Source organism: Budorcas taxicolor, chromosome 8 (assembly GCF_023091745.1).
Source record: "Budorcas taxicolor isolate Tak-1 chromosome 8, Takin1.1, whole genome shotgun sequence".
Taxonomy (NCBI): domain Eukaryota; kingdom Metazoa; phylum Chordata; class Mammalia; order Artiodactyla; family Bovidae; genus Budorcas; species Budorcas taxicolor.
This window is the reverse complement of record NC_068917.1, coordinates 14,644,887-14,667,664: the sequence shown is the minus strand read 5'-3', so window position 1 is coordinate 14,667,664 and position 22,778 is coordinate 14,644,887. Positions and strand designations below refer to the sequence as shown.

General features: G+C 42.1%; 1 protein-coding gene across 1 annotated transcript in view; it reads left to right on the top strand.

Annotated features, from left to right (window-relative positions):
* Positions 1-22,778, top strand: part of ACO1 (aconitase 1) — a 67,474-nt gene that overhangs the window by 12,418 nt on the left and 32,278 nt on the right. The window contains exons 2-4 of the mRNA XM_052644478.1: positions 13,117-13,235; positions 17,125-17,293; positions 18,661-18,798. Coding sequence (XP_052500438.1) covers positions 13,139-13,235; positions 17,125-17,293; positions 18,661-18,798 — 404 coding nt within the window. The 5' untranslated portion in view covers positions 13,117-13,138. The remainder of the gene's footprint in view (positions 1-13,116; positions 13,236-17,124; positions 17,294-18,660; positions 18,799-22,778) is intronic.

Sequence of the window (22,778 nt, the reverse complement as noted above, 5' to 3'; positions counted from 1 at the left end):
ATAAACCTCTTTCTGATGTTTGCACAGATTTAAAAAATCCACTCTGTGTGTTTTAGATGTGCTCAATAAGTAATTCAGAGGGCGTATTGTCTGTACTTTAGACCATAGCACAGAGGTTCTCAGTGAATCACCTGAAAGCCTTTCAAACTATAGAAACTTTGCAGGGAACTGATATGCACAGTCTCCACCCCACCCCAAACCCTTTTCTCCCCAGATATAGTTGTTGTTTTTTAATTTTTTTTAATTTTTAATTTTGTGCTAGGGTATAGCCTATTAACAGTGTTGTGGTAGCTTCATTTGAACAGCAAAGGGACTCAACCATACGCATACATGTATCCATTCTCCCCACAACTCCCCTCCCATCCAGACTGCCACATAACATCGAGCAGAGTTCCCTGTGCTCTACAGTAGGCCCTTGTTGGTTATCCATTTTAAATACACAGTGTATACCTGTCTGTCCCCAGCTTCCCATCTCTTCCTACATAAAGTGTTTGGATGGCACAAGAGACACCCCACCCACTACTGACAGGAGTTCTGCTGCCTGGGTTACAGCTTTCTTCTGCTCCTTCCTGCTGGTACCTGGGAATCCTGTGGTTGGTCATAGGGGTCGTTCACATCCATGCTTCTTTCTCTATCACAAAATAACCTAAGAGGATTCAACTGTGACAGTAGAAGCAGCTAAATGTAATTAGAATTATATCTCCAAAGCCTGGAAAGAGACCTGAAAAGGTGAATCTTATTTTATCGTTGGCATTTAGCTAAAATCATTCACCTATTGCAAACATCTCTACAAATCTGACTGTGCCAAACAGATACCATCACTGTCAGCTGGTATGTGGTCCCAGGCAGTCTTCTGTCCTTCAATAAAGGACAGAAACGGTATGGACCTAACAGAAGCAGAAGATATTAAGAAGAGGTGGCAAGAATACAGAAGAATTGTACAAAACAAGTCTTAATGACACAGATAACCATGATGGTGTGATCACTCACCTAGAGCCAGACATCTTAGAATGTGAAGTCAAGTGGGCCTTAGAAAGCATCGCTACGAACAAAGCTAGTAGAGGTGATGGAATTCCAGTTGAGCTATTTCAGATCCTGAAAGATGATGCTGTGAAAGTGCTGCACTCAATATGCCAGCAAATTTGGAACACTCAGCAGTGGCCACAGGACTGGAAGAGGTTAGTTTTCATTCCAATCCCAAAGAAGGGCAAAGAATGCCAAAGAATGTTCAAACTACCAGAACAGTTGCACTCATTTCACGTGCTAGCAAGGTAATGCTTAAATCCTTCAAGCCAGACTTCAGTAGAATGTGAACCAAGAACTTAGATATACAAACTGGATTTAGAAAAGGCAGAGGAACCAGAGATCAAATTGCCAACATCCGTTGGATCATAGAAAAAGCAAGGAAATTCCAGAAAAACATCTGGTTCGTTGACAATGCTAAAGCCTTTCACTGTGTGGATCACAACAAACTGGAAAATTCTTAAAGAGGTAGGAATACCAGACCACCTTACCTGCTTCCTGCAAAACCTGTATGCAAGTTAGGAAGCAACAGTTAGAACGGGACATGGAACAATGAACTGGTTCAAAATGGGAAAGGAGTACGTCAAGGCTGTATATTTTCACCCTGCTTATTTAACTTCTTTGCAGAGTATATTGCGAAATTCCAGGCTGGATGAAGCTCAAGCTGGAATCAAGATTGCTGGGAGAAATATCAATAACCTCAAATATGCAGATAACACCACCTTTATGGCAGAAAGTGAAAAAGAACTAAAGAACCTCTTGATGAGGGTGGAAAAGGAGAGTGAAAATACTGCCTTAAAACTCAACATTGGAAAAACTAAGGTCATGGCATCCAGTCCTAGCACTTCATGGCAAATAGTTGGGGAAACAATGGAAACAGTGACAGACTGCTTTCTTGGGCTCCAGACTCACTGCAGATGATGACTGCAGGAATGAAATTAAAAGACACTTGCTCCTTGAAATAAAAGGAGCAAGTGTCTAGGTTTGTGACAAACCTAGACAGCGTAGACCTAAAGCAGAGACAAGGCTTCCCTGGTGGTCCAGTGGTTGAGAATCCACCTTGCAATGCACAGGACACCGTTTCAATCCCTAGCCTGGGAAGATCTCACATGCCAGCATTCTAGAGCCCGTCCACCACGACTGCTGTAGCCTGCACACCCTAGAGCCTGTGCTCTGCAGCAGGAGAGGCCCCCACAGGGAGAGGCCCAGGCACTGCAACTGAAAAGTAGTCCCCGCTCTCAGCAACTAGAAAGCCTGTGCAGCAGCAAAGGCCCACCACAGCCAAGTAAGTAAATCTTTAAAAAAAAAAAAAAAAAAAAAGCAGAGACATCAGTTTGCCGATGAAGGTCCTTCTGGTCAAAGCTGTGGTTTTTCCAGTAGTCATGTATGGATGTGAGAGTTGGACAACCATAAAGAAGGCTGAGCACCAAAGAACTGATGCTTTCTAACTGTGGTGCTAGAGAAGACTCTTGAGAGTCCCTTAGACTCAACGAGATCAAATCAGTCAATCCTAAAGGAAATCAACCCTGAATATTCATTGGAAGGACCGATGCTAAAGCTGAAGCTCCAATACTTTGGCCACATGATATGAAGAGCTGACTCACTGGGAAAGACCCTGCTGCTAGAAAAGACTGAGGGCAGTAGAAGAGGGCAACAAAGGATGAGATAGTTGGATGGCATCATTGACTCAATGGACATGAGTTTGAGCAGACTCTGGGAGACAGTCCTTTACAGGGAAGTGAAGGATAGTGAAGGTGTGCTGCAGTCCATGGGGTCACAGAGAGACATGACTTAGCACCTAAACAACTACAACGACAGTCTTCTAGCAAGAGCGATGGTTTAGCAGTGTACTGCCCATAAGCTACTCAGTCTCCCTCACAAAAGCCATTAGTAAGACTGCTGCCTGGGCTTGAAAATGGTCTGGGTAACAGGTAGCAGAGTTCACTGATCCCAGTAGAGATTTTGCCCACGCTGTCAGGAATCGGTCACTTGCGCGGCTCTAACCAGCGAGGTGCACAGTGCACCTGAGTGTGGGGTCAGGTTATGCATCAGGTTGTCAGGGCTCCCTTCTTGTAAAGGGGAATCTTGCAGGTCTCGAGATCAGATAGAGGCCAAGAGGCAAGTCCTTGCCTCTCCCGAATTACAGAGCTGAGTCTCATCCACAGGAATAACTCAGCAAAGTGCCTTCAGGTATGAGAACATTTGGTCACCAGAGGCCATCTCAGCGTCACTCAGTTTGGCCTTTCTGGCAGACAGGGAGCTTACAGAAGAAATTCAGATGTCTAAGAGAAGGATGGAAAAGTACTCACCTTTACTTGCCGTTAGACAAATGCCCAAGATTAACTTTTTAATCTCTCAATTTGGAAAAGATACAGACAAATTATGTTCCCTGGTTTAGGCACTTTTGTTTTTACTCTGCTTCAGAGAAGGGTCATAAAATTGGTACAGCCTTTCCCTGGCGGCCTGGTGATGTGTATCCGAATGGAGCTATCGGATCCTTCCACCCAGCTGTCCTACTTCGAGGAACTGAAAGCTCAGGGTTTATTTTGAGGAACTGGATTAAGGACCTATCTGAAGAAGTGTATACAAAAATTGCAAGCAGTGGTTGAATGTTAATGCTTGGACACCACCTACACATTTTAATAATAAGAAATTTAAATAAATTATTATATGACTGAAGGAGAGATTTTTATGGTGTAGTTAAAAGTGATATAAAATACCGTATGAAAAAAAATCACATGATGGCTCCATGAAGATGTTTGTGGTCTACTGATAAGTGGGGGGGAAAAGCAGTTTACAAAACAATGTGAGGTCTAATCCATTTTTTAAAAATCCAAATACATTTAAAATTCATGTTAAATGAAACTCCACACCATGGTGTTGCAGGTGACTTATTTTCTTCTTTTTGTTTACTTGCATATTCTAATGTTTCCACAATGAATATCTGTTTTTAAACTTTTATTTTACTGTACCAGTATTTTTCTGATCTTTTTCTAGGTTTCAGGGGTATAACATAGTGATTCACAATTTCTAAAGGTTGTACTCCACTTACGGTTACTATAAAATATTGGCTATAGTCCCTGTGCTGTACAATATATCTTTGTAGCTTATTTTATACATAGTAGTTTATACCTCGAAGTCCTCTACCCCTGTCTTGCCCTCCTCACCGTCTCTTCCCCACTATTAATCGCTAGTTTGTTTATATCTGTGAGGTTTTTTTTAAATATTCACTAATTTGTTTAATTTTTAAGATTTCACATAGGTTATTTAGGTCTTATTTTTAATTGAGTTGTTTCGGGTTTTTTTTTGGTATTGAATTGTATGAGCTGTTTATGTGTTTTGAATATTAACTAACCCTTTATTGATTGTATTATTTGCAAATATTTTCTCTAATTTCATAGGTTGTCTTCATTTTGCCAATGGTTTCCTTTGCTGTGCAAAAGCTATATATTTAATTAGGTCCCGTGATTTATTTTTATTTTACTTTTGGACACAGGTCCAAGAATATATTGCTATGGCTTACGTCATAGAGTGTTCCGCCGATGTTTTCTTCAAGGAGTTTTATGGTTTCTGGTCTTAAATTTAGGCTTCTAATCTACTTTGAGTTTATTTTGTGTATAGTATTAGAAAATGTCCTAATGTTATTCTTTTACATGTAGCTGTCCACTTTTCCCAGTACCACTTATTGAAGAGAGTGTTTTTCCTTCACTGTATATTCTTGCCTCCTTGATTGTAGATTAACTGACCATCCATGTGTGAGTTTATTTCTGAGCCCTCTGTTCTTCCCTGTTGATCTCTGTGTCTGTTTTGTGCTGTTTCTGTTCTGTTATGTTCATTTGTTTTATTCTTTCGAGTCCATGTGTAAGTGAAAATATATTTGTCTGACTTATTTCCTTCAAGTCTAGTTGGTAGAAGTGGCAAAATTTCATTCTTTTTCATGTTGAGTAGTATTCCATTAAACATATATATTATATATATGTGTATATATATATTATATATATATATCACATCTTCTTTATCCATTCATCTGTTGATGGATACTTAGGTTGCTCGCATATCTTAGTTATTGTAAAGAATGCTGCTTTGAACGTTGGGGAGCATGTATCTTTTCAAATTAGTGTTTGCGTTTCCTTTGGATATATACCCAGCAGTGGAATTGCTGGATCATATTGTAGTTCTGGTTTTAGTTTTTTGAGAACCTCCATACTATTTTCCACAGTGGCTGTATCCATTGACATTCCTACCGACAGCATATGACGGTTCCCTTTTCCCCACATCCTGGCCACCATTTGTTATTTGTGGTCTTCTCTCTTTTTTCTCATGAAAAATAGTTATATTATTAATTCACCTATCTTGCAAGATTATGAGATTGTGTCTTTTTTTAATGCTATATGTACTTTTAATTTTTAATTTATTTTTTTAATTGGAGGCTAATTACTTTACAATATTGTATGGCTTTTGCCATACCTTGACATGAATCAGCCATGGGTGTACATGTGCTCCCCATCCTGAACCCCCCTCCCTCCTCCCTCCCCATCCCATCCCTCAGGGTCATCCCAGTGCACTAGCCCTGAGCACCCCATCTCATGCATCAAACCTGGACTGGCAATCTGTTTCACATATGATGTTATACATGTTTCAATGCTATTCTCTCAAATGATCCCACCCTCACCTTCTCCGTCAGAGTCCAAAAGACTGTTCTATACACATGTGTCTCTGTCTCACATATAGGGTTATCATTACCATCTTTCTAAATTCCATATATATGTGTTAATATACTGTATTGGTGTTTTTCTTTTTGGCTTACTTCACTCTGTATAATAGGCTCCAGTTTCATCCACCTCATTAGAACTGATTCAAATGTGTTCTTTTTAATAGCTGAGTAATATTCCATTGTGTATATGTACCACAGCTTTCTTATCCATTCATCTGCTGATGGACATCTAGGTTGCTTCCACATCCTAGCTATTGTAAACAGTGCTGTGATGAACATTGGGGTACATGTGTCTCTTTCAATTCTGGTTTCATCAGTGTGTATGCCCAGCAGTGGGATTGCTGGGTCATAAGACAGTTCTATTTCCAATTTTTTAAGGAATCTCCACGCTCTTCTCCATATGGCTGAACTAGTTTGCATTCCCACCAATAGTGTAAGAGGGTTCCCTCTTCTCCACACCCTCTCCAGCATTTATTGCTTGTAGACTTTTGGATAGCAGCCATTCTACTGGTGTGAATTGGTACCTCATTGTGGTTTTGATCTGCATTTCTCTGATGATGAGTGATGTTGAGCATCTTTTCATGTGTTTGTTAGCCATCTGTATGTCTTCTTCTCATGGTAGCCATTTTTACTGGTGTGAGACTGGTTTTGATTTGCTAAACCACTGACATTGTAGTCTTGGGTTGCGTTTTTCTGATGAGAAGTCATATTGAACATCTTTTCTTGTGGCTGTTAACTATCTGTATACCTTAACTTTATATCTTTCTTGTTTTTATTTACTTATACAATAGTATGTGAGTCTGATATTTACATCTATAGGATTGATTTACCCTTACTCGTCTGCCTCTCTTGGAATAAACCAGTCATCCAGAACATCCAGATAGTTAAAAACTTAACCACAAGTTGTTTTCCCAAAGTTTAGCTGTCAGTCAGCTCTCTGGAATTCTGAATCATAGAAGGCTCAGTGAATGATTATAAAGCTAACTCATGAAAGTGCCAGAAGACTGTAATATGTCAAGTAGTACTTTTTAAACTCTATTTATGGAGGATTTCAAGTTTGTTTGTTGTTGTTTTTTTTCACCCCTGCCAGGGAAATGTACTTTTAATTGGAAGGAAAATCAGATATATTTTCTTCCTCGTTCTGCCACTTAACAATCCTGTAACCACCCCCCAGGCTATCACCTTCTTTTTAGGGACTCTATTTCCTCGTCAGGGGAATGTTGGTGATATCTAAGGTTCTTTCAAGGAAGGCTCAACATTCACTGATTTATCTCATTACATCCTCAGAATCTCCTGTGCTCACCTAGGGAGTGGTGGGTTTCTCTGATGGCTCAGATGGTAAAAGAATCTGCCTGCAATGCGGGAGACGTGGGTTCAGTCTGGGTTGGGAAGATCCCCTGGGGGAGGGCATGGCAACCCACTCCAATATTCTTGCCTGGAGAATTGCCATGGACAGAGGAGCCTGGTGGGCTACAGTCCATGGGATCACGAAAGGGTTGGGTGTGGCTGAGCGACTGAGCACAAGCACACGGGGCATGGTGATGGGCTGGTGCCGTGTGGCTTAGGCACAAGTGAAGGTGCCTCTCCAAGCCTCCCGCCCGCGCCCTAAACTGAAGCCGAAGATCAGTTGGCAGCAGCGCTGTCTGCGGCTGGAACGGATCCCTGTGCTGAGCTTTTTACAAGGAGCACAGTTCACTTGGTAAATGTCTCAGATCTGCCCACCCATGCCTACTGTTTAGTATTTTTAGTGATTTACTTTAAAATGCTGGTGTCCAGCACTCCCGACCCCACTCCCACTCCTCCGTGCACAGAATGTACCTGTAAGGGTCATGCTAAGTGACCCAGCTGGTATTTCAGGATGGGTTAGCGTTGAGAAACACCCATTTCTCTACCAAACAATTATCTTTTCTTTCAAAATGTACACAGATGTAGTGAAGGGCTTCAGAGACAGTACAAAGGTCTCTTTTTGGATTCCTTTTGTTTAAGAACTGTCCCTGGGTCCCGCTTGATTCAGAGGCAAAGGTCAGCATTTCTGGCCTTCTCAACACAAGTGTTCAGGAAGGACAAGTGCTGAATGAGCTGCAAACTCTCTGCTTAAATATAACATTTCCCCTGCTTTCCTTTCTTTTTTAAAAAATCTCTTTTCTTCTTTTCTTTTCCTCTTTTTATCCTTTGCCTCCATGCAGTACCATCTTATTCTGTGGAACAGAAGAGGCAGCAACCCGAACGTATTTCCATGTATATACTAACCTTTCCTCTTTCCATAAAAGAAAAAACCGAGGATAACACTACAGTCTCTCCAAAACAATCCTGTTTGTTCATTCCTCTCTTTTATTAGTATTGAATGGGGGTTAGATAAAACAGACGAAAGGGAACAAGGCAGAGCAGATAGGAAAGGAATTGAAGCAACGAGGTCTGTGGTTTCTGTGACTGTGGAAGTAGACAGGATTCCCTGGCCAGTTGGTGGGGTTTCTAGCAAAATCACAGGTCTCGGGATAATTTGGGGCTGCAGGTCCCGTAGTAATAATACTTGAGGCTTGGGGATGGGGTTTGAGGGTTCTGGGGAGGGTCAGGCAGACCTACGTGTATCCCTGATGCCTAGATTCTGCTCTGGTCTGGCTTGTCCCCAAGGCAGAGATCCTTCTTCTCACACCCTGCTTGGAATGTGGTCACTTTGGCTCCCTCTTAGGGTTCCTGAAGCACTGTGAACTCCTATAATATCATTTGAAATACAAACGATAAAGTGAGTGAAACTTTGGAGTGGCTCTGATTTCCAGAACCCTCCAGATTTAAAGCAGGGGTTGGGGGAGAAGGGTGAGGAGTAGACATTTCCCAACTTCCAAGCAAAACCAGTTTGGGGTTGCAAAAATACAGCTGCTCTTGCTTTCCACTGACCTGGGGCTCAGAGTGGCAAGGGACGTGTGGCAATCAGTGCCCAGCCCAGGCCACTGTGCTGGCTGAGCCCTGGATAGAAGGAAAGGCGACTCTAGTATTTAGAACTGAGGCTTGTAGGAGGATTTTGCAGGCCCACAAGTCTCCTGGCTTTTTATCAACACTAGGGGTTGCTTGGTGGCCTCCAGCCAGCACCTCCTTCAGATGAGGAGTTGCCACACCTCGAGAGGTGGCCCCAAGGAGCTGGTAGAGAAAGCCAGAGATCAAAGCCTAGCTCTGCCTCTAACTGGACGTTTGCCCTGTGGCGAGCTATTCATGTCTCAGAGCTGCGGTCTTCTCTGCTATAAAATGAAAGTAATCGTAGGCTGAAATTTACAGAGTTGTGGCCAGGGTTATAGAAGATGGTATGAAGTCAACCGTACATCCTGATACTTAGTAATCAGTAATTGGTTCATCTGTCTCCTAACTTCTGCAAGTAAGATTTCCTTCATTTATGTACTGAAATTAGATAATTATGTAGGTTTTAAAGAAAAAAGGAGGCAGATAGTGTGTTACACAACATATTTTCTACAAGAGCCACACTGGTCACCATATGTGAGTGAATGAGTGCAAGTCGCTCAATAATGTCTGACTCTTTGCGACCCCATGGACTGTAGCCCACCAGGCTCCTCTGTTCACGGGATTATTCTGGCAAGAATACTGGAGTGGGTTGCTATTTCCTTCTCCAGGGGATCTTCCCGACCCAGGGATCAAACCCAGGTCTCCTGCACTGCAGGCAGATTCTTTACCATCTGAGCCACCAGGGAGACATATATCCATCCTGAAATACCAGCTGGCTTTGTAGGGTGGTAGGAACAGCAAGAATCATGTAAGACTTCCAGAGTTCTGCTGGGGGCATCTGTAAGCTGTATTGAGTCGCTTCAGTCATGTCTGACTCCTTGCTACTCCATGGACTGTAGCCTGCCAGGTTCCTCTGTCCATGAGATTCTCCAAGCAAGAATACTGGAGTGGGTTGCCATGCCCTCCTCCAGGGGATCTTCCTGATCCAGGTATCGAACTTGCGACTCATGCCTTGTGCATTGGCAAGTAGGTTCTTTATGGCTAGCGCCACCTGGGAAGCCCCCATTTGTAAGCTTCAGGGAAGCAAATTGACATGTTGAGTTCTCACCATGTCATGGCAGATATGGGTACAATTTAGCAACTGGTTTGCCCATAGAATTTTGGCAAACGAGCCCTTTTAGGGCTTGACAGAGAAACAGAAATGATTTAATGTGATTTAAGACTTATTAAAGATACGACCTGGCCACCATGCCTGGTTTTGCAAAAGGTCCCCAACACTTCCAGAGTTTCCTTGCCCAAGTTTTCTCTTTAGTTTCCTACCGTTCCTCCAAAACATCTGCCAGGCTGAGTGAGAACGCAGGTCAGGGCTCGCCCATGGGCGTGTTTGGCCATCATGGTGCAGGCCCACTCAGTCATTTAGGAAAATATAGTTACCAACATTTGTAAATCAAGAGAGTTTGGGTGGAAACCCAGATTGCCAGCCTCGCTTGAACACCGTCCACACCGGGCTGGCATTCCTGCATGCAGCCTGTGGCTGGAGCCAAGTGGGTGCTGCTCCCTTGGCTGGGCAAACAATGCCTGAGCTGCCTGGCTGGGCACTGCCTGCTTCCCTTGCTCAGGGCCCCTTCCTGAATTGGGGTGGTATTTTGGTTTCATTCCCTCACCATCTTACACATCTCCCTTCCATGGTACCTCACTGCCTTCTGAAGTAAGTGGGCATTCCTCACCTGACCCTCCACACTGTCCAGCAATGATTCTCAGACTGGACACCTTCTAGAGACACCTGGGAGATTATTGGGTCCTGCTGCTTCCCCAGTCCCTTCTGATTCAGCAGCTTGGGGAGCAGGGTTGGGACTCAGGAGTCTATTTTTAACAAGAAAGATCCCCAGGTAATTCTGCTGCAGATGACCTGGGGTGCGTGCTTTTGTAAATAGAGCTGCAGCATGCCCCAGCGTCCCCTGCTGGCCTTTCTGTAGTTTCAGTTCCAGAATTCCTAGAGAAGGCAGTCACTTGGCCTTTAGCCTCCCTCACCAAATTGCAGCTCCAGCAAAAACCACGTGGGATGGGACTTCCGCGGTGGCCCACTGGTTAAGACTTTGCCATCCAATGCAGGGAGTACTGGTTTGATCCCTGGTTGGGGAGCTAGGATCCCACATGCCTTGAGGCCCAAAAACCAGAACATACACAGCAGAAGCAATACTATAACAAATTCAATAAAGATTAAAAAAAAAAAAAAAAAACCATGTGGATGCAGGGGAAAGAAGCCACTCCTAGCAACAAGGTGCGAATCAGATCCGTTTCCCCACCCCCACCCCACCCACTCCACCTCTACACAGACAGACACACACTCACACACACTGCCTCTCTCACACACACACACCTTTCCACTACATTCTCTCCTGTCCATTACCGGTTCCCAGACCATCCTGGCCCTCCTGCACGAGGAACTCCAGGAAGGCAGGGCTACTCCTCATTCAGCTGCCTCTCATCAGAACAGCCCAGCACTGGGCTTCAGACAGAGTGAATGAACACATTCTCTCTCTTAAGTTTTTAACTCATTTTCAAATAACTTTATTTGTACTCAGTTTAAAATGCAAACAATACCAAAGGATATACGATAAATGTGAGTTGTCCTCCCGGTCCTGACTTTGAGGCCTCTGTCCCTCTTAAGGGGCTTCCCTCTTGGCTCAGACAGTAAAGAATCTGCGTGCAGTGTAGGGGCCCCAGGTTTGATCCCTGGGTTGGGAAGATCCCCTGGAGAAGGGAATGGCAACCCACTCCAGTATTCTTGTCTGGAGAATCCTGTGGACAGAGGAGCCTGGCAGGCTACAGTCCATGGGGTCGCAAAGAGTTGGACACGACTGAGCAACTTTAACTCACTCATTCTCTAAAGGAACCAGTCTGTTTTGTGTCTTGATGAAAACATGGGCCTGTCTCTGGCGACAAGAGCCACTGTCACTGCTTATCCTTACAAACAGCTCTTTTCTCTACAGTCCTCGATTTACAGTGGTTCAGCTTACGGTTTTGTTTTGGTTTTTTTTTACCACTTTGGTGCAAAAGCAATAGGCATTCAGTGGAAACACACTTTGAGTTTTGAGTTTTGATCCTTGCCCGGGCTGGTGCTATGCGGTACAGAACTCTACTGTGATTGTGAGTAGCTGTAGCCGCAGCTGCTAGTCAGTCATGCCATCCCTGAGATGAACAACCTCACAGCCATTCTGTACTCAAACAGCCACTCTGTTTTTCATTTTCAATACAGTAGTCAATACATTGCATGAGATATTCAATTCTGTGTGAGGTTATCTTGCCCAACTGTAAGCTAGCATTAAGAGTTCTGAGAATATCCGTGGTAGGCTTAGCTAAACTGTGATCTTCAGTAGCTTGGTACATTAAATGCATTTCAGCTTATGGTATTTCCAATTTATGATGGGTTTATCGAGATACATATCTTTTCATTTTTCTCATTTTATAGTAATATGTTGATCATTTCATATCAGTCATCCCCAAAATAGGTTGAACTTTTAAATATTTATTCATAAAACCTTGGATTAAGTAGGGAAATTTTACTATTCTTATATAATAATTAAGACTGAAGAATGGACTGATAAGGATTTTCGCCAAAGAGGTAGATTTAGAAAGCAAGTCTTCCAGCTCCTGCCCTGGAGTGTTTTGCTCTAAGTGGTATAGTTATTTGAATCGCTGTTTATCTGTATGGTGCAGGCCAGATCTTTTTCGTTCACCACTTACAATTTATAAAAAGATACAGGAGAAGTTCTGCCCAGAGCTGGGGTAGAGGGTCCTCTCCAGACTTATTTGGGAGTTTAGCCTTTTATACATCTACCAGGTATCTTAAAGATTCCTTGATATGAACATACTCTTGCTACCATTATGTAAAAGTGAGTCCAGAAGACTTCTAACTAACAAGTTTATTTAAAATGCTGCAGAGGCAGCTACAGAAGAAAACAGCTGTTTTCAAGCCTGCTTTCCCAGAGTTCAGGTTTTATGTAGTTGTGCAATGTCACCTGCTCCGACCTCTTACCTCCGGTCAAGCAAAGCATGAATCCAGCTCAGATGTTCATGTGTTTGCAATTTCCCGTGTGACACTTCCTTCATTTCCCTTCTGCCTCATGTCTTATCAGTGCAATCATGTTGGAAAGTGGTGTAGATATAAGACAAAAGAAGTTTAGAATTGTACACTCTTGAGAGGTGAATGCTAGCTTTCACAGGAGCTTCACAGAGGTCATTTTCTTTGCTAAGAATATCATTCTGGTATTCATTTGTGTCCCACCTTCCCACCACTCTGAAAAGATAATAAGTGATTTCATGAAGTCAGTGTGTATCATAACTGTTAAAGAGGGCAAATACTCGTTGGAATAAATAAGATCCAGCTTTGAGAGGAGAAGTTAAATGCTCTCTGTCCTTTTCAGGGACACGTGGTCATCAGGAATCATGAGCAACCCATTCGCATACCTTGTTGAGCCTTTGGATCCTGCACAACCAGGAAAGAAGTTCTTCAATTTGAATAAATTGGAGGATTCCAGATATGGTAGGTACCTGGCTCTTTGATATAAATGCTCTGATAGCAGTTGGCATGTCAGTTGCATAATAAGTAAACTACCTAATAAATCAGCCTTTTGGAGAGTTGGAAGAGGGAGTACTAGAGAATGGCTGAATGGTCTTGGATTAACCACAGAAATACACACACGCACCCTTCTTACGTTGCTCATTTTCAAGTAGATAATGATTATATACATAGAACATTTATATAACACTTGATATAGAGAGTGTTTGTACATGTATATTATTTAATCTGAATAACAAGCCTGTCAGGCTATATTCAAAAACATTAAAAAGTCCTGAGGAAGCTGAGGCCCCAAAAGAATCAATGACATGGTTAAATAACAACTATGTAGGTAGTAGGCAGCCAGCAGCAACAGTCAGGCCACTGGGTGGCGGATTGGCCCTAGGGCGGGCAGTGGCAGCAGAGAGGCTGGGGAGCCCTGCGCTCCTGGGTTTCCTCCAACATCAGTCAGCTCCAGCCAGCAACTCCAGCAGGGCCTTTGCCCAGGCCCCCGGGTGGAATGGTGATCAACATACCCAGCAGCCAGTGAAGGTTTACACGCTCAACGAGAACCAGCAGTGGGACAGCCAGGGCACTGGGCATGTCCTCCAGCTACATGGGACAGCAGAAGGACGTGTCCCTGCTAGTCAGGGCCTGACAAAACGTGCTCCACTGGAGAAGGGAATGGCAAACCACTCCAGTACTCTTGCCTTGAGAACCCCATAAACAGTATGAAAAGGCAAAAATATATGACACTGAAAGATGAGCCTCCCAGATCTATAGGTGTCCAGTATGCTGCTGGGGAAGAGCAAAGAAACAGCTTCAGAAAGAATGAAGAGGCTGAGCCAAAGTGGAAAGGATGCCCAATTGTGCTGTGTCTGGTGGTGAAAGTAAAGTCCAATGCTGTAAAGAACAGTACTGAATAGGAACCTGGAATGTTAGGTCCATGCATCAAGGTACATTGGATGTGGTCAAAAAGGAAGTGGCAAGAGTAAACATTGGCATTTTAGGAATCACTGAACTAAAATGGGAATGGGAGAATTTAATAACGATGATTATTATACTGACTACTGTGGACATGAATCCCTTAGAAGAAAATGGAGTAGCCCTCACAGTCAACAAGAGTCTGAAATGCAGTACTTGGGTGTAGTCTCAAAAATGAGAGAATGATCTCTGTTCATTTCCAAGGCAAACCATTCAACATTCAAGTCTATGCCCCAACCACTAATGCCAAAGAAGCTAAAGTTGAACAATTCTATGAAGACCTACAAGACCTTATAGAACTAACAACAAAAAAAAATGTGCTTTTCATCATAGGGGACTGGAATGCAAAAGTAGGAAGTCAAGAGATAACTGGAGTAACAGGCATGTTTGGTCTTGGAGTACAAAATGAAGCAGGGCAAAGGCTAACAAAAGTTTTGCCAAGAGAACATACTGGTTAGAGCAAACACCCTTTTCCAACAACACAAGAGACAACTCTACATATGGACATCACCAGATGGTCAATACCAAAATCAGAGTGATTATAATCTTTGCAGCCAAAAATGGAGAAGCTCTATACAGTCAGCAAAAACAAGACCTGGAGCTGACTGTGGCTCAGATCATGAACTCCTTATTGCCAAATTCAGGCTTAAATTGAAGAAAGTGGGGAAAACCACTAGACCATTCAGGTATAACCTAAATCAAATCCCTTATGATTATACAGTGGAGATGACAGATAGATTCAAGGGATTAGATCTGGTAGATAGAGTGTCTGAAGAACTATGGACTGTAGTCCATAACACTGTACAGGAGGTGGTGACCAAATCCGTCCCCGAGAAGAAGAAATGCCGGAAGGCAAAATGGTTGTCTGAGAAGGACTTACAAATAGCTGAGAAAAGAAGAGAAGCGAAAGGCAGGGAAAGATACACAAAACTGAATGCAGAGTTCCAGAGAAAAGCGAAGAGAGATAAGAAAGCCTTAAGTGAACAATGCAAATAAATAGAGGAAAAAAAATAGAATGGGAAAGACTAGAGATCTCTTCAAGAAAATAGAGATTCCAAGGGAACATTTCATGCACAGATGGGCACAATAAAAGACAGAAACAGCAAGGACCTAACAGAAGCAGAAGAGATTAAGAAGAGGTGTCAAGAATACACAGAACTGTACGAAAAACTTCTTAATGACCCAGATAACCACGATGGTGTGATTACTCACCTAGAGCCAGATTTCCTAGAGTGTGAAGTCAAGTGGCTCTTAGGAAGCATTCCTACAAACAAAGCTAGTGGAGGTGATGGAATTCTAGCTGCTGCTGCTGCTGCTGCTGCTGCTGCTGCTGCTGCTGCGTCACTTCAGTCGCGTCTGACTCTGTGCGACCCCATAGACGGCAGCCCACCAGGCTCCCCCGTCCCTGGGATTCTCCAGGCAAGAACACTGGAGTGGGTTGCCATTTCCTTCTCGAAGGCATGAAAGTGAAAAGTGAAAGTGAAGTCGCTCAGTCGTGTCCAACTCCTAGCGACCCCATGGACTGCAGCCTACCAAGCCCCTCCATCCGTGGGATTTTCCAGGCAGAGTACTATTTCAAATCCTAAAAGATGATGCTGTGAAAGTGCTGCACTCAATATGCCAGCAAATCTGGAAAGCTCAGCAGTGGCCACAGGGCTGGAAAAGGTCAGTTCTCATTCCCGTCCCTAAGGGTAATGCAAAGGAATGTTAGGACTGCCACACAGTTGCACTCTTTTCACACACTAGCAAGGTAATGCTCAAAATCCTTCAAGCTAGGCTTCAGCAGTAAGTGCACCTTCCAGATGTACAAGCTGGATTTGGAAAAGGCAGGGGTAGCAGAGATCAAATTGCCAACATCCACTGGATCAAACCAGTCACACCTAAAGGAAATCTACCCTGAATATCCAATGGAAGGACCGATGCTGAAGTTGAAGCTCCGATTCCTTGGCTGCCTGATGCTGTTTCAACTGGAAAAGACCCTGATACTGGGAAAGACTGAGGGCAAGAGTAGAAGGGAACGACACAGGATAAGGTGGTTGGAGGGCATCACTGATTCAGTGGACATGAGTTTGAGCGGACTCAGGAAGATAGTGAAGGACAGGGAAGCCTGGCATGCTGCAGTGCATGGTGTGCAGCGTGAGACACAACTTGGCAACTGAACAGCAACAAAAAGATAGTGGAAGAGGGTGAAAACACAGGCCTTTTTGGTCCCAACTCCTGTGCTTTCTGCCTTTGTACTCTTGCCTTTTCTGGATAATACTAGTGAATAATTCTTATGTATCAAGATGAACCACTTCTTTTATAAGCAAACTAAGTTCTCTTAAAAATTACCATTGTGTTACTCTAAAAAACATGGTTACCGATGACCATACTCCGTGGAGTTTAGGTGTTTATTTCCTTTGAAAGGTTTATATGACTGTTCTTTGGTCTAATTTTAATCTTTGTAAAGGGGTTATTTTCTCATTTTTCACACACTGAGGTTTCATAACAAATACTACTCTGTATGTGTGTATGTGTGTGCTTTACTCACTAACAGTAATACAGCAAATTAAATGATCTAGACTGGTTGCTTTCATGATAACTTAAGGGAAGCTATATTACTGGATTCCAAGGCTAGGCAGCCACTGGCTATGAAAGAATTAACTGTGATATTTTATTTTCGCCTAGGCTGTAGGTATTTTCTAATAACTGAATGTCTCAAGCCCATTCAATATTCTGATATTTCAAATCGCTGAAATCAGTTTAAATGTGCTCTCTTTCCTTGTTGAAAGACTAGAGGGGATGTTGCCTTGCATCAAGTTTGGATGGAGACAGGCTTTAAAGAGCTCTGATAATAAGATGGCTCATGGTTTTTTGTTTGTTTTGTTATGCTTTCTCCTTTTATTCCTAGGGTCCTTACCATTTTCTATCAGAGTTCTCCTGGAGGCAGCCATTCGGAACTGTGATCAATTTTTGGTGAAGAAGAATGACGTTGAAAATATCCTGAATTGGAAGGTCATGCAGCATAAGAACATAGAAGTGCCCTTTAAGCCTGCCCGAGTCATCCTGCAGGACTTTACGTGAGCCTGTGTCACCTTACTCTCTCCTCTCCCTCCCTTGTCACTCTGTAGAGAAGGCTTTTTAAAGGCAAAAACAAAAAAACAACACAGTGATTGTGTGATTTTTCACTCAATATTCAGAGACACTTGAAAGCAAAAGAGGGCGGTCACCCCAGATGGCAAGAGATAATCTCAGGGACGGTACTCATCCACCTTTTCCAGCAGCGGAGGTCATTGTCCTTGGCCTTGATGATCCTAGCCCTCAGTGTACTAGCAAAAAAGTTGAAAGAGACAGCATGAAGTGGAACTGTCTTAGAATCTTTTCTCCCCCACATCCGGTCACCCAGGGAGCCAGGTTTTAAACAGACATCCTTGGAATGTTGATCTGTATCACCGGAGGGGAGATGCGTAGTTTGCAAGGCCTGATGTGTTGCTGTTAAGTCTGCTCACACCCTGCTAGTCCCAAGAACTGCTTCCCGTTACAGCCTCACTTAAAAAGGCAATCTGCTGATTTGTCTGTTTACTTTTGGCTGCACTGGGCCTTCACTGCTGCCCTCGGGCCTCTAGCTGCAGTGAGCGGGGCCCTCTCTCGTTGCGGTGTGCTGGCTTCTCTCTTCTTGCACAGCACAGGTTCTCAGTGCGTGGCCTTCAGCAGCTGCGGCTCCTGGGCTCTTGAGCACAGGCTCAGTAGTTGTGGCACATGGGCTGAGTTGCCTTGGGACATATGGGATCTTCCCGGATCAGGGATTGAAGCCGTGTTCCCTGCATTGGCAAGTGGGTTCTTAATCAGTGGACCTCCAGGGAAGCCCTTCACCCCTTCACAGCCTACCTTGTCATTTTTTTAAACGATGTTACTTTATTCCTTCTGGAGACCAAATTTCATTTTTTTAGAGGACGATTACTCATATTTTACTCTCTAATATAATAAAAAGGAAGGATGCGCTTAATATAAGCTTGATTCACAGCCTGCTTTTCTGAGTTACATCCATTCCTTTAAATTTGGTCTGAAGTTGAAGGGTGTGATCTGTATGTCTTGCCAAAGACTTTGCGAGCCCACCATGTGAGTAGGGAACAGTGATAGAAAAAGTTCTCAAGTTTTTAAGTGCCAGCTTTCTGACAGTTTCTCTGCCTAAACCACTTTGGTTGTTAACTTTAATGCAGGAATAAAATTGCATATAGAGGTACTGCTCAGCCATGATGCTCATTACTGATGTGATTTCCACTCAAGGAAATGTATTTAGCAGCTTTCACTTTTCTGACATCTATCATTTACTCCACTGGTGAGATAGCCCTCTTGCCAATATTTTCAGCAGAAACAAAAGCTGGAAAAAACCCACATAACACTTGTTTAACAGATTTGTTTTCTGCTTAATTCTCCCATTTCTTAGGGGTGTGCCAGCTGTGGTTGACTTTGCTGCCATGCGTGATGCTGTGAAAAAGTTAGGAGGCAATCCAGAGAAAATAAACCCCATCTGTCCTGCTGATCTTGTCATTGATCATTCCATCCAGGTTGATTTCAACAGAAGGTGAGAGACTAGGATGAATATTTGGGTTTTCTGCTTTGCGCAAAATCTTGAAGTATAAGTCTTTCTCGTGTGTGTATGTGTGTGTGTGTATCATTAAATAAGAGAAGAAAAATCTTTGAAAGATATATTCAGAAAAACTCAAACTTACTATATATTTTTCCTTGAAGGTTTTGTTTTTTTTTTTTTTTTTTTTTTAGTGATGGGGACATTAATCTTTTTTTCTTTCTATTTACTTTCTTCAGGGGAGCAGGCTGTGTTTAAGCTTGAAGTTTGGGTGAAAAACACAAAACAGATTTCTGCCAAGAGGGCTTGTTAGTACAAGTATGTGTGTGACCTTAAAAGTGTTTAGGTGTTTTGTTTTGCCTTTTCTAACCACTGGATCCTTATTCCTCTTTTGATTTCAAGTAATTATTTTATATCCAGCCATCGCTGCCTCTCCACATGAGTGTCCATAATGTCTGTACATTTCTTTTCCGCTGTTTCTTCTACAGTTCAGGATATCCTCTTCTCTCTTCCTGTTATAACCCTACCAATAACCTACCAGTAAAATCTCAGTGGCAGTAGATGATAAAAATGTATCTCTTACACATCTACCAATTAGCTGGGAGGTCAGCTAATCTCAGCTGAGTGCGGTTGGGCAGCTGGGCCTGCCCCATTCTCTGTGGGCTGCTTTGGAGAAAGCAGCTGTCTGGGCGTCACAGAGGCTTGAGAGAGCAAGCAGAAACCTGCAGTATCTCTCGAGGCCTTGATGAGGGACTGACATCTGATCACTTCTGTTCACAATGATGTTAATCAGAGCAAGGCCCACGGTCGAGCCCAAAGTCAGGAGTGGAGGCGTACACTCCAGTAACTGCAAGATTATACAACAAGGATATGAATACAGGGAGGGCAGCCAGGTACTGCTAGAAGGCTGATACCTTCACCTAGAAACATTACTAAGTAAAATTATTTCCAACTTTAGATAGAACCTTAGTTAAAAAGAAATAACTGTTCTGCATACAATGCTGGGAAAATTAATTCTTTGGTAGAAAAAACAGTACCTATGATTGAAAGCATTAATATTTTTTAAATTAAATCATCAAACATTTAGAAGAAAATGTAACTTTATATGTATCAAATGTCTTGATGAGAAAGACTTTTCTTGATTGAGAGGCAATGAATGAAACAAAGGCACAAAAACTATAGATGTAAGGACTTCAAAGTTAACAGGAGATAACTTGAAAAATATTTTCAAAAGAGTTAATAGCCTTAATATATACAGAGTACGTGTAACCTATTTTAAAAAAAAAAGAAGCAGTAAAACCCAGCAAATAAATGGGCAAAGGAAAGCAGACATTTCACAGTAAAAGAAAATGGTAAACAGTATATACAACCTTTTCAACTTTACAAGTAATAAAAAGGTAAATTAAACCCTTGAGATACCATTTTCTCTTATCAACATAGTTAAGATTAGAAAATAAATGTTATTAATTATAAAGGTGCCATGATGGAGACACTTTTATACACTGCTGATAGTGCTGGAAATTAGAAATAATGAAAGCACTGTGTATTTGGATCCTTAGAAATTGCCATATCCTTTGTCCTGGGATTTCTGCTTCTAAACATACCCTTTATAGATTTCTGAAATTCAGCAGAAGCTTAGTGACTAAATAGTGCTCTTTAAAGGATTATTTATAATAGAGAAAACCTAAAAGCATTCTAGGTGTCCCAACAAAGGAGAGTGATTTATTAAATTACATCACATCCTTAAAATAAATATATTAAGTAACCTTTAGGGTTATATTTAAATCCTTAATAACACTTGGAACATGCTCATGTGTTAGCTCAAGGAGCCAGGTAGAAATTGCCTGTGAGAATGATCCCAGCTCAATGAAAAGCTGCTGCTGCCAAGTCTCTTCAGTCGTGTCTGATTCTGTGCGACCCCATAGATGGCAGCCCACCAGGCTCCCCCATCCGTGGGATTCTCCAGGCAAGAACACCAGAGTGGGTTGCCATTTCCTTTTCCAATGCATGAAAGTAAAAAGTGAAAGTGAAGTCGTATCTGACCCTCAGCGACCGCATGGACTGCAGCCTTCCAGGCTCCTCCGTCTATGGGATTTTCCAGGCAAGAGTACTGGAGTGGGGTGCCATTGCCTTCTCCACAATTAAAAGGTAGGCAGAGATTAAAGAATTGGAAAGAGAGGTGCCAAACTGCTAAGCAATTGTAACTATTCTTTATTTTTACAATAAGAAGCTGTTGTTTTTATAATAGAAGTTCATTTAAGAATGTGAAACCAGCCACACAAAGGGAAAAAAAAAAAAAAAACCCAAAACCTTTATTTGCTTCCTTGGCAATTTAAGTGGGTTCCATATAGCCTTAAGAGAAACGTAGAAACTGGTCATTCTCAAATTAGTATTGACAATATCCAAACCAGAAAAATTCAGGAATAGAGAGAAATCTGTTTTGTCTCCTGAACTGTCAGTTCTTGGAACAAGCAGACTGGATACTTGCCAGCTCTTTCCTTTCCTTTGGACTCAGCCCATCCTTAGGCTTATTTTTTTTCCTCTTAAATTACATGAGCTCAATCTAATATTTTGATTTCAAAGGGAAGAGTTAAAAATACACAAACTGTTGTCCTACTGAAGAGTAAGTATGTTTCCTAAAGTCCCACTTCAGAAATGAATAAAAAGTAAGGTCACAAAGGTAAAGGAGAAGAGGGTGGCAGAGGATGAAATGGTTGGATGGCATCACTGACTCAGTGGACGTGAATTTGAGCAAACTCTGGGAGATAGTGAAGGACAGGGAAGACCGTGGGGTCACAGAGTCGGACTCGATTTAGCAACTGGACAACAACCTCACAAAATCATGGGCCACTTTTATCTTTCTTGAAGCCTCTCATTGGCCTCACGGATTTACCTTTATTTCTCTGGCCTGGAAGGTAAAAGTACTGGTGGAGACAGAATTGCAGTTGTTTTAATGTCTGAAGTTATTTGACTCAAAACTCAAAGAACTCCTGACTCTTAAGTAGGTAAAGAATCTAAATCAACACCAACTGTGACTTGGTTTCCTCTTGAAGCTGTGACATCTATCAACTCTGGTTTCAATTTTTTATGGATCTTTTTCATTTACACTGTAATACTGAAAATATTGTTTTGAAAAACGCAAAGTCCAAGGTTGAGCTTTAATCTAAAACGATACCCAAATCTAGCAAACACTTTCTTTTTTTAATTCGAGAGAAACATTTCTGTGAGAAGCATTTTCATTGCTAATGTTTTGTTTTTATTTCTTGAGTTTGGTTTTGCAATTTGACCTCCCAGTCTGTTTCCTCATTTTTGTAAAGAATTAAATGTGATATGTCTCAGCTTTTGTGGAACTCTGTGCTGTGGGCTTATTTCCAGCTATTTCCAGAAATGAGTTAGTACAACTGAGTAAGGAGTGATAGGATGGTGAATTTTCTCTTAAGTATTTCTAAGCTCTTTCCTTGGTTTGAATATTAGTAATTGGCTTCACACTATCTTCAGGGATCAAGGATCTAACTAATGCATTATTATAATGTTTTTCAAAGTTATCTCAGAAACAATTTTTTAAAATCCCAACAAGAATATAACAATTTCCAACCAGATTTCAAGCATGTCCGAACTACGAACTATTTCCTCTATAAATATTTTCTGTGAATTTCTGGAGTACCATTAAATGTAATACTCAGAAAGTTGGAACTACATCCAGATCTGATTTCAATTTATGTAAATAAGGGAACATTTCCTCTTTAATCTGTGAGGCCATTCACATTCAGAGATCTTATTAAAAACTCACCAGGTTGGGTAAATGTGGGGCAGTTCTGAGTGGTGGAAAACTCTGAATTCTAGGTCTGTTTATTCATTTGAGTAACTAGAACTAAGTTAAAGAAAGAGCCAAGGTTAGCATGAAAGTTGTTCTGTTTCAGTAACTAAAAGGGTTGTTGTTGGTGGGTTTCTTATTTTTTTTTAAACTTAGAATTAAC